This window comes from Bombus affinis, chromosome 5, assembly GCF_024516045.1.
Source record: "Bombus affinis isolate iyBomAffi1 chromosome 5, iyBomAffi1.2, whole genome shotgun sequence".
NCBI lineage: Eukaryota > Metazoa > Arthropoda > Insecta > Hymenoptera > Apidae > Bombus > Bombus affinis.
This window is the reverse complement of record NC_066348.1, coordinates 16,748,867-16,765,312: the sequence shown is the minus strand read 5'-3', so window position 1 is coordinate 16,765,312 and position 16,446 is coordinate 16,748,867. Positions and strand designations below refer to the sequence as shown.

Sequence of the window (16,446 nt, the reverse complement as noted above, 5' to 3'; positions counted from 1 at the left end):
CGCTTCTCTATCGATTTGTCAACGCGTGTGCTACTCTATCGGGGAACGAAGTCCGCGTCGAGAGCAACTTAACGAGACGACAACGAGTTTCTCGCGGTCAGCGTGTTTCACCTCTTTCGAATCCTTTATCCGTGCGCGTTTGACGAGCCCGTTAGGCAGGCTAATTGCGAAATCCTGTACGAAAGGACGAACGTTTCCGCGCTCCGCCTTCAGCCTCGCGTTTTGCATCCACAGCCGCCACAGCCATCATCGATCTTCCTGACCTTTCCCGCGCTATCCTCTCTCATCGTCCTGGAAAAAAGTATTTAGCGAGCTTCCGTTGCCGCTACAGGTTCTTGGATACGTGAAAATGCCCCAATAACAGTTTCTCGAACGTGGATTGGCGCTAGATTCTCGAAGCTTTTACCTCGTCCGCTATAGTCTTCGATGCTCTGGCTTAATTACATCGAGCGTGTTAATTTCGGACTTTGCCGCTCGGAGCAAAGGACATTGCGAAACTAAAGTCTTTATCGTTGATAAGATTTGCCGGACTGCGACGCCAGGTAACCACGCGAGAGTTGCAAAGTCGAGGAAAAGACTCGTCCGAACGAGCATAGTTCCGTTAGGGCCACCGACTCGCGATGTTTACCGTCTCGTCGCTTTGCAAGACCGACGATTTCCAAACGCACGATTTCTATTCCCCGCAGAGTCTACCCTCCCGAATCTTCCTCTCCGTACGAGAGTTCGCGTCTCGTAAATTATTCGCGAAACTCGGAAAATCTCGGGGTCTTTCCTCTTAGGAAAAATCCGGTCTCAGAGATGAGAAAGGAGACGCGCGTTTTCTGCGAGAATCGTGGCTCGTAACGATCGAAGAAAAGCGGCATATTTGCGTTTCGTAGGATGGGCGAAAGACGCGCGATTAACGAGGGAAAGCGACAGTCTGATGGAATTAGAGGCACCAAGCCAAAGTGGCAGATGGCGAGGACTTAACCCGAGAATGCTCGAACGGGCGATGATGAGAACAGGCTGTCAAAGAGGAAAAGAAAGTGGAATAAGCAAAGCAAATATTTTCTGCCGGTGCTTTAAGAGCGGCTATAAAGGAGAAGAAATGGCAAGGGAAACTGCGAGTACCGCCTTCAGCCGCCGTAAGGTCGAAAAGAACTCTTCGAATATTCGTCATCCGCAACGAATCTGGCGAAAATGCCACGCGATCCAACTTTCCCCGACCAGCGATTTTAACTTACATCCGTTTTTTCTTCCAGCTTCGCCTTCGTACGCTTTACGATATCGCGGTCATCCGTAAATTTTCCGCTCCGCCAGATGTTGCGTGACAATTCTTCTCCAATCGTTCGACTATCTGTGATTCGTTTTAATAGAATGCAGCTACTAGTCGTTGTTTGTTCGCCGCTATATACATCAAGGGCCGTTAATTTAATGAGATCTGGAAATCGATGAAAATTCGGTGAGCCAGATTTTCTCGTACACGCGCCGATGATCGAGCGTTATCGATTCCAGACGCGAGAGGTAATTGATAGATCGTGCTCGAGATACTTGTTCCGGCAGTGAAGGAGTCATCGCGAGAGGTGTATCGGCAACTTGGGATTAATCGTCGAGGTCGTTTCGTTCTAACGATGGCCGCGTCGGAACAAAAAATCTGATCAACGAGCAAAATGGAATTTCGTAAATTTGATCGCTCTTCCGTGGAACATAAAACTAATTTCGTCGTCGATACTCGTTATTACGCTGGCCGTTCGGCGGCAATCGTCGTCGATAATGAAATTATAATTAATACGACCGGCCAGAGGGAATAATTGCGAAATTTTCCTGCCAATGATTGATACTTTTATACCGGGGGGATCCGGAAACGGGAGAATCGCTCGGTACAGCCGCATGTTCATTTCCATTCCTGCGGCAATTACGGTAAAAATGTCTTTGTCGTCGCCTGTGTTCGACCATGCGACGAATGCCTTTGCTAATCCATAACAATATCGTTCGCGTTGCGCGCCATTTAATTCGGCAAATTGATTCGCCAACTTATCAGACCACGCTCGTTCGTCTCTCAAACGCACAGTCTACAGGAACATGCAGCTCTTTGTTCGAAAAATTACAGGTACTACGTCGTATCGAAAATCCAAGTGACGCACACGCGACACCGAGCAATCGTTATCGCGTCGACAACGAAAATCGATCGTTGTAGATAAGGCAACTTACGAACGAGCCTGTGGGAAAATTCTGCCACAACGTTGGAAATTAACGTCACCTTCTAAACCAGCCGTTTCTCGTTCGTCTCGTATTATCCCGTCGTAGTTACCGAATGGCCGAGCGGTCGAGTAAACGCGCAAAGAAGAGAAGAGCGAAATGGTCATCGCGTACACGCGACGTTCTATTATCGCGTGGCCAGGAGCCAACGCTTCGAAGATAAAGGGAAGGGACGAGAATAGATGACAGCTTGTCGATCGGATTGCAGAATCGGCGAACGATCGAAGATCGTCGTCCGATGGAGGAAAAACGAGGTCATTCGGAGCGAGAAATGGACAGGTTCGATGGGAGGAAGCGTTTGTTTGCGAGTAGAGCTTCGATGACCTCTGCAATTAGGATAAACACGATCCGAGAAAAGGCCACGTACTCGGCTTTTTACGAGCATTCGTAAGAACAGCGTACGACGAGGCGAGCGTTTCCGGCATGAGGTGGAAATTATGCAAAATTGGCGAGAGATGCGGTCGTCTCGATGTAATTCGTTGGACGATGAACGGCGAACGAGTGTTGGTACGGGTCGCGTAGCAGCGTGGTCGTCGCGATCGGTAATACCGTTTGGAAATTACCGGTTGTAAAAAAACACATTCGAGAATGACCTCTTCTCTCGCATAACGCCGTGGCATTCTCGGAACTCGAATCCTCCGACGTTTATCAGGCTAATCAATATTTCGGTTACGTCTGTTGGTGCAATTTTTGCGAACCAGCCAACTTTTAATCTTGCGGTGCGGCAACGGCCTCGAGTGCCGTCCGGTTACATGCCCGTTCGAATCACCGATTCGTCGAGGTAGTTAAAAGTTATGGTTTGCGCCTGGTTGTAGAACCAAATCTCCGGTTTGGCCTCGATCAAGCCAGCTGCGATGTCGGCGAAACGTTTCATCCAAGTGTTACACGTACGCAATCTGTTCCGTAGCTCATATCCGAACGATCGATCCATCTTATTCGGGGTGTAACGTGCGTCCATATCCCAAATTACTTTTCCAATTAAATCGTCAGAAATTTGTAGTTGGGTCGACTCGTAGTTTAAAATGCCCTAGCTCGATGCCAGATGAGATTTCCTCCGCGATTTTGTAAATCCTACGATCCGTACGAAACGTCCTCCGCGAGCCGCGACGCCCGACCTGGCATTAATTTTTAATCCTTCGTATCGCGACGAATTAAAGAGTCTCGCGCGAATGATAAATAAGGTCGTTAGAACGCGCGGTCGGCATCGGCGCCACGAGGACGCGTAGTCACTCGTTTCGAGGAAAAATTACGCAAAGGCTGAAGGTGGAGCAGCTGCTTATTTTCACGGCACGCTGTGTTGCGTGCTCGGTTTCCTCGGTCGTTCTCGTCGTCACTTTGCCGATCGAGATTGTTCGCAAAGTCCCGAGACGATCGTAAATCGCGAGGATCGTCGATGAAACCGCGTTCGTAAATTTTCTACGTTCGCTCGCGGAATATTCTTTGATCCACGTGCAATTCCGCTTGAAAGCATATCTCTCGTTGGTAACGTTATCGTCGATTAGTATCGCGTACGTTTAATTCTACGTATCGCGTTTGCCGCGCAGATGGAAGTCGAAAGTTCAAAGACCTGGAAGAAACTCGAGGAGATGGTTTCCACCATTTGGTTGGTTTATGTCCGAGCTGTTTCGCGAAACGTACGTATTACTTTTAATAGAGACGGTACCTGTGTATTAGCGGTGTAACGCAGGTCGTGACGGTCGAACAACCTCTATGATGTAATTTATTGGAGCGGCGAGTGATTATTTTCAGGCTATGCAGAGGCGATCGTTCGGCCCCCTGAGAAATTGCATTTCCTATCCCGTTCTTTATCCTTCGGACAGAGCCGACAACCATGTATATTATAATTTTTGACTGACTAGGGCGAAATATAATTTCCGCCCGTCGTTGCTCCCGCCCCTGAATCTATAAGAGTTCCTGATTCATCGACAGCGGAAGCGCCGTCGTTCAAAAAGCTTTTATCCCTAGCCTCTTTTACCTTCTTCCACCTATCCTCCTTTTCCTTCGTTCCTTTTCAACGTTTCGCATCGACTGCCGCTTGTTTTTAACGTACATTAGCTTCTTCCAACGAGGTTTCGCGAAATTAATTTACGACTTTTTCCGGATACGTTGCGATTGGTTGCTCCGCTCCTACCAATTAGAAGCGGATAATCCGATTACATCGAACTTTACTGCTCGAATTAAAACATCTACTACTTTGGTCAGATCGAGGTGGTAGATCTATCGAACGAAACAGTTTCAGACATGTAGACAAACGCCCGATCCTCGTAGCCACCGCCTGTCATTTTGACGTATTTTCTCTTGACCACGGTTCACCGTCGACCACGTTATCGATCGATGTCCAGCGATGAATCACGTCTGCCCACGAACCGTTCTATCTCGGTGAAATCGAAGATCGTGTATCGAGGTATTCGTTCGATTCGCCGCGTATCGGGTGCACGGTTGGTAGTCTTTTGTCGGTCTTTCTTCTAACTCGTTGCCTAAACGCCTCGATCGATTGACACTCCGGTTACGCTTTGAAAAGCCCACGGGGAAGCGGCATCCTTTCTATCCGAAACATTTTTGCGATCGTAGGTGTACAGGCCGTCAAAGAGACTTCGCTTAAAACCATACTTTGTCCGGTTCGTTAACAGCGTAGCTAACGATGGAGTTCTTTAAAACGCCTGGCCTTTTCGAGTACACGAAAAGACCAAGCAAAAGCGAGAAATAGGCGAAAGAAAAAAGGTAGAACGAAAGGTCGAAGAAAGGGAGATAGGACGCCGGTCGTTACGGTTATCGAGATCGTAGCTGAAAACGGCTGGAGCTGCGCGTAGATTCACCGGACCTTCATTTCGCACCACCTGGCTACGATTCACGACGAAAGACGAGTGGGTTCGTCGGTCTCTCTAGATCGCGATAGTCGGTTTCGCAGGTGCGTGCGAGTCAAACGAACGGGAGGGTTCTTCGTTTGACGTAGCGTACGCCAACCCTTTGCACGGCCGAAACAGAAACGCGAGAACCGAGCCCTCTGTTCGCATTGTCAGCGATAATTGAGACCGATTTGCAGAAGTCGTAAATGAAGGCCTGCAGGGCTCGTAAACCGACAGGGAAGGGAAATTCGCGCGATACATGCGACTATATAATACGAACCAGGGGATAGTTTCGCCGGAAGTTGCAGCGAACGAACATGTGGCGAGCTGAGAAACGGTTTTGTTCGTCTCGTTGCCACGATCGTTCGTGGTTGATGGAGAACCGTGTCCAACCAGCTGCGATACTCGTGCGCTCGCAGGCGAGAAAAAATTGCGCTATTAGCAAAACGCCGGCATACGACCTCGAGAATTGCTGCAAGATTCTGTCAATGAAGCGTAAACCCTGTGCGGTCTTAAATAAATTAGCTATCGACGGAGCGTTAACGATGGATCAGAGTTATATCAATATCTCGCGCTCTACTAAGCCACATGCGGCAACGTTTAGCAAATTCTACGGATTTGTTTGTGGCTAACGTGTCCAAGTACGTTAATTACCGCTTAGGCACTCGCGTCAGCTAACAGACCGTATTTACGTACAATTACGTAGCTCGTCGCTCAAAGGCACCTAGCAAATGAAATATTCGTGAGCGATCTTTCGCTAGGAAATATCTTTAACCGTCGCATGTTTGGAGAACGCGCGAAACGAATCGACCGGCAAGAAACAACCGAGAATTTATCGATATCAACGTTATGAATATTCGACGGCCGAATAAAGCAGAAACGACGAGGGGTTGTCTGGTAAATGAGTAGAGCGCTCGACGGGGCGGAGAGTGGCACGAGTCGGCGCGTTTTTCTTGGTTCGCGACACTCGCCTATGTCGTGCGAAACACAGTGGCAAGTAAGCGAGTACGTAGACGGACAAAGCTGGAGGAATCGATCGTCGCCAACGGAAAGAAGGAAGCACCAACCGTGTCGGGTGACTCGGCCGGTGACTCATGCATAATTTATTTCAACTTAATTAGCGAATGGTCGGGTCTCGCGTGCAGGAAAAGCAACATTTTCCATAAATACATCGAGGCTGTGTTATGCAAATGATACCTAAAATTGTAAATGAAACGTTACTCCGTTATCCCGCTTGCTGGATTTCGTGCGGTCTGTGTATCGATTATGTTCGCTGGTCGAAATCGTCGCATACTTTTACGAGTACAAATCTCGAATACGAATAGCCGAATAAACCGTAGAGCGCGGCTCGAGCCTTGCGCGAACGCAGTTCCCCGTATAATATTTGATACGTTTCATTTGAATTTACGCCGGAGATATTATGTTGGATTTTTCGCCCTCGCAACGGTGAATTTCACGCGGTGCAATCGCATCGCGCGGAATTTCCGACGGCGCGCCAAAAAAAATCACGAATATTCCGCTGCGAATATAGAATAAAATTCCGTAATTCGTTTTGCGTGTTTCGAGAAGTCGGTACTCGATGCGATTAAAAACCATAGACTCGTCGTGACCTCGGACAAACAACGAATTGTTTTTATTGGATAGAATACGAGCAGAGTTATTAACTCGTCAGAAAATTCGAGAACTCCGTTGCCAGATAATAAACGGAAACAAAGTTTGCACTGGTAAGCGAAATTTTATCAACGGAGTCGTTCGAATCGCGTCTTTCGAAACCCGGTATAAATCGTTACGGTCGTAAATCCGCGTGCCCGTATCTTTCGCAAGCCGCTTGCTTTTTTAAATTTTCCAATTTAAAACTTTAAATGGCCCAGTTTCTTCCACGAAGAATTAATTATTCCCGAGGAAAAAAGATTTCGCGTAAATCGCGACAGCGAAAACGTAGTAAGGAGAGTGGAAGGAAGTAAACGCGCGAATTTACGAGACGATTTACGGATACGCGACAAAACTACAGAACGAACCTCGCGGGTTCTCGGTGGTCGCGAGAGCCGCGGAAGTTTCGCGGATGCTCTCTCGAATTTTTTCTGATATTCGATGCGTTCGGTGCGCTGTGCGATCGCGGTGAGTCCTTGCGGTTCTTATTAAATTTCACTCCGAGCTGCACGACCGAACGGAACTCACGGGACGAGCGGATAAAAACGAGTCTCGTCGGTCGATCGATTGGCCGTCGAACGATAGGATAGCATCGTTCTCGTTTATTCGAATCGAGACTCGGTTTTCAAAGGACTCTTTGGACGCTGGCTGCACGCTCGAGAAATCCTCGTTTCCACGTAGCTCGGCTAATCCCGATCGGATCGAGAAACACGCTCTGCGTGGTCGCTTAAATATTTACCTCGTATCGATTCGCTGTTTCGACGACACCGTACACTTTCCGGCGATCTTCCTCCACCGTCTACGAGATCCATTACCGACCTGATAAATAGGAGATCTCAAAGACGGTTCTCTAACCGTGCATCTCCACGTTTCCTTCCTCGATCGATCGCGCGACGAGTAGGCATTCGCGTCGCTTCCGACCGATTCGCGTTTTACCATTCATCGACGTTCCAGCTCGCTATCCAGATGGAACTAACGATAAGTCTCCGAGATTGAGACGCGAGCAATCGCGCGAACAGAACAGGAAATAAAAACGATCGTTCGATTTCTGATTTCAGTTTCGACGAGACGTCGATGGACAGCTGTCCGTTGGCAGCGATCACCGAGGCGAGGCCAGGCGATTTGTCCAAGGATGGCAACGAGATGGAAGTGACATCGCTGGAAGAGGCAAAATCGGTAATAGCTGCGCTTCGAGCGAGGCAAAGAGCGCAGGCGCATCAAATGCTCGCCTGGCGAAGGACCCTGAAATTGCAGGTAAAAACGAAGCTAAGGGGAAGCGGAGAATACGTTGTGTGTGCTTTTACCTCGGAACCTTGTCCGTGCTCGTTGATCAAAGCTATTATCCGGTAAAACTTTGAAGAGGAATCCGAGCCCGCTTCCGGGACAAGCCAGACGTTTCGTGACGTTCGACTATTTCCCTTCGGACTTTGCGTGATCACGGACGATCTACGTGTTCGTGGCGGTGCATTCGCGAAAAAAAAATCCTCCCTCGAAATTCTGCAAAGATCCGCGCGGCAAACGATCTACGACGATCTCTCCAACCCCAGGAAGCACAGATTACGTACGGCATGGCAAAAGTCTTGGTCTTGGCGCGAGCGATAGAACTGCTGGGAAAAAAGTAGGAAACGCGAAAGCATTTTCGTAGAGGTATCTTGCAAATGCTAGAACGAGACATCGATTAATCTCCCCTTTAGATACGAAGAATCCGCTAAACAAGCTAATTTCCGACACGATCGTTGCACGTCTATCGAAAGAAAGACACGGCGGAAGTTACTTTTTTACTTTCGCGATTCCTTTTTATCGTTGAACCTCTCGCAAATTATCGAGAATTTTGGGAACGAGATCAGACTGGATATCGATCGAGTAGGCGATCCACCTGGAAAGTTTCTCTCGAACAGTTGTTCCTCGAGTAACGCTGTACGGAAAACTTTAGTTTACCATTCACACGGGATTATCGCTTCTCGTCTTCGTCCATTATCGCTTTTATCTCTCGACAATTTCTTTACGTTCAGCTAATTCGATCATCGATCACTTTCCTGCCTCTAATACGATCGGATCAATTACAGATACGCTTGTCTTTGGACCGATCGCATCTCCTGGTCGCTTTAAAATTCTGTTGCCGCGTCGAACGCGTGGTTGCATACTACACGACGGGGAATAAGAAATTGTCGCGAGAATTAATCTTAATGTAGCGAGACCGACCAAATTCCATTCGGTCGAAATGAACCGGCGAAACCGAATTAAAACGAAGACAAAAGGGAGAGACACACCGCTGGCGAATACAAACAACCGGTGCATTAACGAGCGAACGCGCCTACGTTCGTTTCCGCCAACTAATTCATCGACCGCCACACGACCTCCCTCTTATGTCCAGAAAAAGGACAGAAATTAATCAGATCGACGCTCATAGATACGAATTAAAGCGACCAATGCGAGTGGAATATTCTCGCGGAAAGTCTCGAGGAAAGTCTCGAGGAAAACGGTCGATGGCGATTTCCGTGCAGCGTTACAACGGCGCTTGGTCGAGGAAAAGATTGTTAAATATTTGCGACCATGTCGGAAAGACGCTTAGGACAGGTAGAATAGATGTATAGTAAATTGCTACTGTCACTCGTCCTGTTCCGGCTGCCAAGACCTCGTTTCTTCGATATTAATGCGACGCGAGAATTGTAGCCCTCGTTGCAGAAACTGACCCGTTTCTTGTCTCGTCCCCTTAAATTCTGAATGTTGCGTGGCGCCAAGAATCCTGCTATCGGCGTTGGTTTTTGAAGTTCCTCCGAAATACACGAAAGAGGAAAAGCTACGGAGGAGAATTTCTTTAGGCGAGTCGCGCAAAAGCTGTCAACCTCATAAATTGAAAAATGGAGAAAATCCGAGGAATTTACGATTATTTGTACCGTCTTGTTGCGGCATAAGCGTATTTCTGGTAGTAAATCGTTTGCTTTTTACATAGTCGTGCGTCGCTGTTAATCGCGTCGGTGTCTTGGAAACGGAACCGTTGAATTTATAAAAGTTCGATCGATTTTACATTTAAAAAGCTCGGTTGTTTTTGGCGCATCGTATCCATCTTCGTGCGGTTATTTAAATCTATACGAGGACGTTGGTCTACGTCGAAGGAAACTCGTGAAATGCGAGCGGTCGTTCGATCGCAGGCTTCTTGCGGCGTCGATAATTCGTAAAGAAACGGACAGCGAGCACGCGACCGTCACGTGCGCGAGATACGACGTCGTAACAAACGGTGGAAGAAGCGTTTAATTACGACATAATGATCTGTTATTAGGCGCAACGACCTTTTCGCGTGCGACACACGTGACCATGTCACGGCACCGAGGAAATTTCTCGTTCGGCGTTGCACGCCGCGCGGTGTTCCTTCGTAGCGTTATTTTGCCTATCGCCGGTCTTCGCGCCGCTTTTAGTTTACTCTTCGTGTTCCTTCACGCTCCCGTAAATTTCTCAATCGTCGTCCCACGGTCCGTCTCTCCGCGCGTCTGTCGAACTCTATGCGCGAGAGGAGAAACGGGAAAAACGGCAGAGATTGGTTCGCTTTATTTCTCGTAAGGTGCAGCCAAGTTAAATACCTAGGACTCTGCTTAGACACGCGATTTACATGGGAGCAACATACTAAATCGATTATAGACAAAACACGGATAAAAAGAAGACAGATGTACTGGCTAACTGGTCGAAACTCTAAACTGAGCATGGGAAATAAACTAAAAATGTACAAGACGATAATAAAATCAATTTGGACGTGCGGAACACCACTATGGGAGACAGCAGCAACGAGCCACGTGAATAAACCATAGCCGCTACGATCGAAGATACTCGGAACGATAGTCAACGATCCATGGTATGTCAGAAATTAGGAAAATACCTTAAAAATATCAACGGTCAAAGAAGAAATCGGCAGGTACGCAAAAAGATACAGGAAAAGAACGACGACACATCCAAACCATCTGGCTGTCGAAGCGAGCAAAACTCTCATAAAAGGAAGGCCAAAGAGAAGACCCCACCGACCTCGTTGAAGAAATAAAATAGACAAACTCTAAGACGGGGTGTAGCCATCCACGTGTCATTTAGCGATAAAGCTAGAAAAATTTACCGAATGTCCAGCTGGACATATCGTAAAGTACAAATGAAATAATAAAAATAAGAAGTCGGAGAGATTATCGCGCGCGTCGTATCGAAAAGAAAACGAGAAACTCCGCTAGGAGCCCGTTGTCTGATCGAAGCTGAAAGGAGAATTTCGCGTTCCTTTTTCAACGAGTGCGAGAAGCGCAAAGAGAGACTCGTAACTCGATGACGCGCGCCGTCGTAGAACGTACGATACTTGTCGCGTGGGCCATTTCATGGGACTCTACCATTTACGCGAAACAATGCCCAGAGTAACGGACTCGTTCTTTTTTCGTAGAAAAAAAAGAACGAGGAAGATGGCCGGGTCTATGGTCCGCGCAAAGCACCGTATCGTCCCGTAAATTCAAGCGACAGAGAAAAATTCTCGTGGACTCTGCGTTTCAAACGTTTCGCGTTACGTACTTTTACCGGCTTCTCCTATTTTCCACGTGGACCTGTCGCGCGCCAAGATCGGTTCAGCGAAGAATTCGCGATCGCTTTTGCCGCGGACGCTGTCGCGACGGCTACGAACTTTGATCGAACGGAGACAGAGAACGTCGAAGGCGGCGAGGACGATCGATGATCCGAAGACAGTTTGCAACGTCGAAAATGAGGTTCCTGGCGCGGTGACAGCGTCGGACCTCGCTCGAGTTACTCGAAAATTGACAGCGGCGCTGGACGTTTATAATTCAAGACGGTTGTCGGACGACGCCGTGACATCGGCAAAGTGTAAAAGTTCGCGCTCGAGCGAACAGCAAAGTTTGCTGGAAAATTTGTTCGCCAAAGTGCCTCGTACACCGCGATGAAAAATGAGATGTAACGAAGAGGTTGCTTTAATAGAAGAAGATCTTTACGTACGAAGAAGAAGTTTCTTGATATTAGATACCGGCCGTTCACGATCTAAGTTTTAAACCTAGACGTAAAACATTCCTTTTGTCCTAAATCGTTGTTATCGTCGTAGAGAAACCAGACCCCGGTCATATACGTACAATGTTTACGTATATCGGAAAGCGTAAACGTAAACGTTCGTTGTATTTAGCATGCACACGGTTAATGGAAAAGCGAAAGAGAAACAAAGTCGATAATACCGTGCATTGACATAATACATACCGTAATGCGGTTGGGGCAAACCCTCGGGATCTCCTAATTGATACCACGTTAATAGGCAAATCGAAGATGCCTCGCGACTGGCACAGTTGCGTAGCCGCGACGCTTCCTTTCCCCGTAGGGTACGATCGTTGAACTAATTACGACGACGACGACGACGACGACGAACTCGATGCATGCAAATTATCGATTCGCAACGGTTTTCTTGCGAATCCTTTTGCACTGTCGGTCAGTTTCTTTTCTTTTAACGCACTGCCGGAAGACTCTGGAGAAAAAGAAGAAGGATCGTTAATCAAGCGATTCTTATTCCCTAATTATCGATAATGAGCTAACGTGATTAATCGTTTGGTTGATTACTAGCGGAGAGGAGCGAGCCGAAGCTCTCTCGACTAATACAAATTGCTGATTAATTCAACGTCGATAAAGCCACGCAGAAGTGGTACGTTTACCACGGTGTCGAAACTGCGCAGCGGTGGCTGGCACGTACGTTGCGTGAATTCGCCAAAGTCGCTCAACGGCTGATATAATTATTTCAGGAGGACCTCGTGGCACGGCTGACAAGGGAGAAAGCGGAGCAGCTACGGACATTGTCCTCGCAGCTGCTGCTGTTCGAATCGAGGCTTTGTCGAAAACAGAAGGAGATCGAGGCTAGTCTGGCGCAACGAGAGTCCATTATTCTCAGACAACAGAGGGTGATTCGTCAATTGCAAAGCAGATTGGCGGAAAGAAGTGCCGGGACGAGAGATTCGCCACCTTGCGACGCTCTGGATAGATTGGACAGTCTCGGAGACAGCGACAGCGCCGTTGTTCTCGAGGAGGCGGCGGACGACCTAGCGCCACCGAGGTACGCGTACGCTTCGTTTAACCGAAACGCGCACGAATTTTCTCTTCGCGCCTTTAAAACTATCGTTACGTCCATTTACTATTTACCAGCCAAGGTAAAGATAGATAGAATCCTTTGCTTCCACGCGATGACTAAATTTACTTAAATTTACTTCGTACGGTTAATAAAATATCCTTCGCAGGTTTCGCTCGAACATCACCGACGTGACGGTGATCCGATCGGTTTCGGACGCGGTCGAACCGTCGAGCAAGTACTCGTCGATGCGACGATGCAACGGTTTCCTCAGGAGACCGGAGATCTTGGAGACCGTTTACTCGGTGGAGGAGGACGGAGACAGCGAAAACAATCAGGACCCGTCCGAATCGACGGAAAACTCGGAATGCGAGGAGAGACGGGCAAAGAACTTGGGAAACGGAAAGGGCAGACTTCAGGATTTGTACGGCAGCTTCGAGAGACTCGCTCAAGAGGCAGACTCCCCGCCCAACGAGAGACCGAGGGACGAAAGTCAGCAGGCGCAGGTAAGAAAATCTTTTTGTCCGAATATCCACTTAGTCGCAACCGTCTTTCGTCTATTCGCATACGCGCTATATGCCCCGCTATCGAACTTGTTTCGTCGATTCGCGTCCGAGCAACGTCTCGGAACATACGAGCATACGAGAATTTTCTTCCCCTTTGAGAATCCTCTTTCCGACTTTTCATCCTCTTCGACCTGTTTATCTGTCCTTTTTTACCATATTTGCGGCATTTTCGGAATCCTTTGAAATCAAAGGTTCGTGCAACCGCGTCCATCGTACTCTCGATTCTTTCTCGTAAATTCTGAAAGTGGCGATTCTGAATCTCGTCTTTTTCCAGGTCACGTACAACAGGGTAATGAGTAATCACCGATCAGTGACGAAGCCAAAAGACGTTAAGTACAAGAGGATAAACAAGGCGAAGTCGAAAAGCCTGGAAGAACTGAGGGGACGACTGAGAAATTGGGTGGAGAAAGGGAACAAAATCGCTATATCGTTGGATCAATCTTACGCCTGAATCTCTACTTTCTGAAAGTATATTATACAAATTGTTGAAAACGGCGATCGAGATCGATCGATCGTTCGTCGTCGTGCACGCGGCAACCTCGAACGTCGACGATATAGTAGCGGACGTCGACGCGATCGATCGCCGTTGTATATTTAATTAAAATTCTCATCGCTCCATGTGATATTTACCGTAGTGTCTCGAGAATTAATTAGAAACTTTACGCACCGCGGAATACGTTGCGCGTGGACAATTTTAACATTTGTGATATATATAATGATTTTATGATAATGCAACCACGTTATCTAGTGATAATTATGGTCGTCGCGATCGCGGAACGGTAAGAGGAGTAACGCTAATGGACGAGAACGAGACGAGATAATCGAGAATATTTGCTATTCGCGTAAACGTAACTTGTACTATGTCAAACTCGCGTTGCCAAATTCTCTGGCGTACAATCTGCATCGTAAATCGAAATTGCCTTTCTCACCGCGAACGAAACTGAACGTGCGCCCGATATAACCGAGTCGTAGCTTCCTTCCTTCCTTTCCACGCGTTCGCCAAATCGTCGATCACCGACTGACGCAACGTTTAATCGGTACGAGATATCGCAGCTTCTTCAAAAAGAGAAGAACGTACGCCCGATCGCATTGTCCAACGGATCTGAGCTCGATCTTTTATCTCTAAAAATTGCTTAAACGCCTTATATACGGCTCTGTCGCGTCATACTCCCTTATCCGCCTGTATATCTTTGCCTATACGCAAAAAGAACAAACGGGATAAAAGCTTTCAACGCGTCATACGCGAAACTTGTACGATATTCTCGAGCATCTTACGAGATACGATATCTTCTTTCTTATGTCGTTCAACGAACATCCTACATTTTATTCAGTATCGACAAATGTGCCACTCTATCTACTTTTCTATTAAGATTTCGTAGGGCGAACTTGCTCATCGATTCTATCGCCAGGCTAATCGAAACAACCGACACTGTGTACCGTAGCGAAAAGAGACCCGATTCGAGTTAATGCGCTTACCGTAATCGTAGATATCGAAAATTATTATCGAGAGGTAATACTATATGAAATATGCGTATACCGAACGATAAATGCTTTAAAAAATCACGATACTTAAAGTATCGATGAATATATTTTGACTCGACCATTGTATTCCGTTACTGCGATTGTTTCGATCAGTCTGGCTACTGAATTTCTTTAGATAATCTTCGAGATTATCTGATTTAATCGACGGAAGATAATCAATATCTATATATGTATATGTGATGCATTTACTGAATCTAATGCAGCACGAGTTATTTTTCGAGATTTACGAATGTCTTTTCGATGCGATTAAAAAATGTTCGTAAGACACGAGTTACACTGTAGCATAATATTTTTCGATCGTTCTTTACGCCGTACCAACGACACGAACTCGACACTCTATTTATTTATCGACCATGTATGTGCGGCCGTCGTCTAACCTTTCTGTCTCATTTTATTCAAATGAGAAAACTATTCTTGCGGGTACCTGTGTAATGTTAAAAAATACATAGAAACGTTTTCTATTTCGCGTTCCGTTCGAGGCGAATTTATATTTAACCGGCGCGTTCTCGAACGGGATAAGGGTACAAGAAAACTATCGACAATCCCCAATTTTGAAAAAAAAAAAAAAGAAACACAAAACATATTCTATTAGAGAGGAATCTACAGACAGTTCTTTTGTAAATAAGATGAGATGAAATATATATATATATATATATATATATATATATATATATATTATGATATGTAATAGCTTAAGGTTAAGACTCTTCGGAATTCTGCAAAAGATTATCATGTAGATAGCCGCGTTAATAAGAACAATAAATTTTAACGATAGAGAATCAAGTTTTATGTTCCTGTAGGCTGCATAACAGCCATCGACAGATCTCGTGCATAATATATTTGCGCGCTTATAAATACATATACTTATAAATAAATCGCATATAAATATACAAATATATATAAACGAAATACTATATGAAACTGTAATTGAGTCTACTTTGCTAATGGCGAAATGGGAATGAGAGAAGAAAAAAGTCGGAATAACCTGAGCACACTGACTCTGATGAATCTGTGGTATCGTATTTACAGATGTTCCAATATACGCGTGAACGATATAGATGCTACAGAACCGATACAGATATCACAAATGGTTTATAAAGAAAGTCGACTGTCATTCTAATTTATGTAAACGATGTATCGTGTATACCATCGCTTTCTTAGAAAATTAGTAAACTGCTATCGATATTAATAATTACCGCATTATTATTTTAATTATTATATTAAATCGCAAATAAATTATAATACAAAAATTTGTTGCGTGTGTCATTGTACCCTTTCAATTTCAAGCGTGATGGCAAACCATGGAATTAAACGATATAGCTTTTGAAATATGATCTTGTTTCAATTACAATGTCGCACATATTCGTTTAGCTCTTACGATTTGTTCAAAATAGTTATCCATCTTTCGCAGATCTAAGGCTTTCGTACATCCTACTTATACAAAAAATCTAATGATTTCTTTAGAATTACCAAAGTTGTGGATTAGGTTTTTCTTGATTTTCTTGATACCAATCAAGTAATATTTTCTGAC

At 46.1% G+C, this 16,446-nt stretch overlaps 1 protein-coding gene across 5 annotated transcripts in view; it reads left to right on the top strand.

Annotated features, from left to right (window-relative positions):
- Nucleotides 1–15,494, top strand: part of LOC126916782 (uncharacterized) — an 80,196-nt gene extending 64,702 nt beyond the window's left edge. For 4 of the 5 annotated variants that reach the window (XM_050722937.1, XM_050722939.1, XM_050722936.1 and 1 more), the window contains 4 exons: nt 7,793–7,988; nt 12,488–12,795; nt 12,977–13,313; nt 13,648–15,494. In XM_050722937.1, coding sequence (XP_050578894.1) covers nt 7,793–7,988; nt 12,488–12,795; nt 12,977–13,313; nt 13,648–13,824 — 1,018 coding nt within the window. In that variant the 3' untranslated portion in view covers nt 13,825–15,494. Of the gene's footprint in view, nt 1–41; nt 3,873–7,792; nt 7,989–12,487; nt 12,796–12,976; nt 13,314–13,647 lie in introns of those variants that run through there. The other variant, XM_050722938.1, reaches the window with a different exon arrangement.
- Nucleotides 15,495–16,446: the final 952 nt, after the last annotated feature.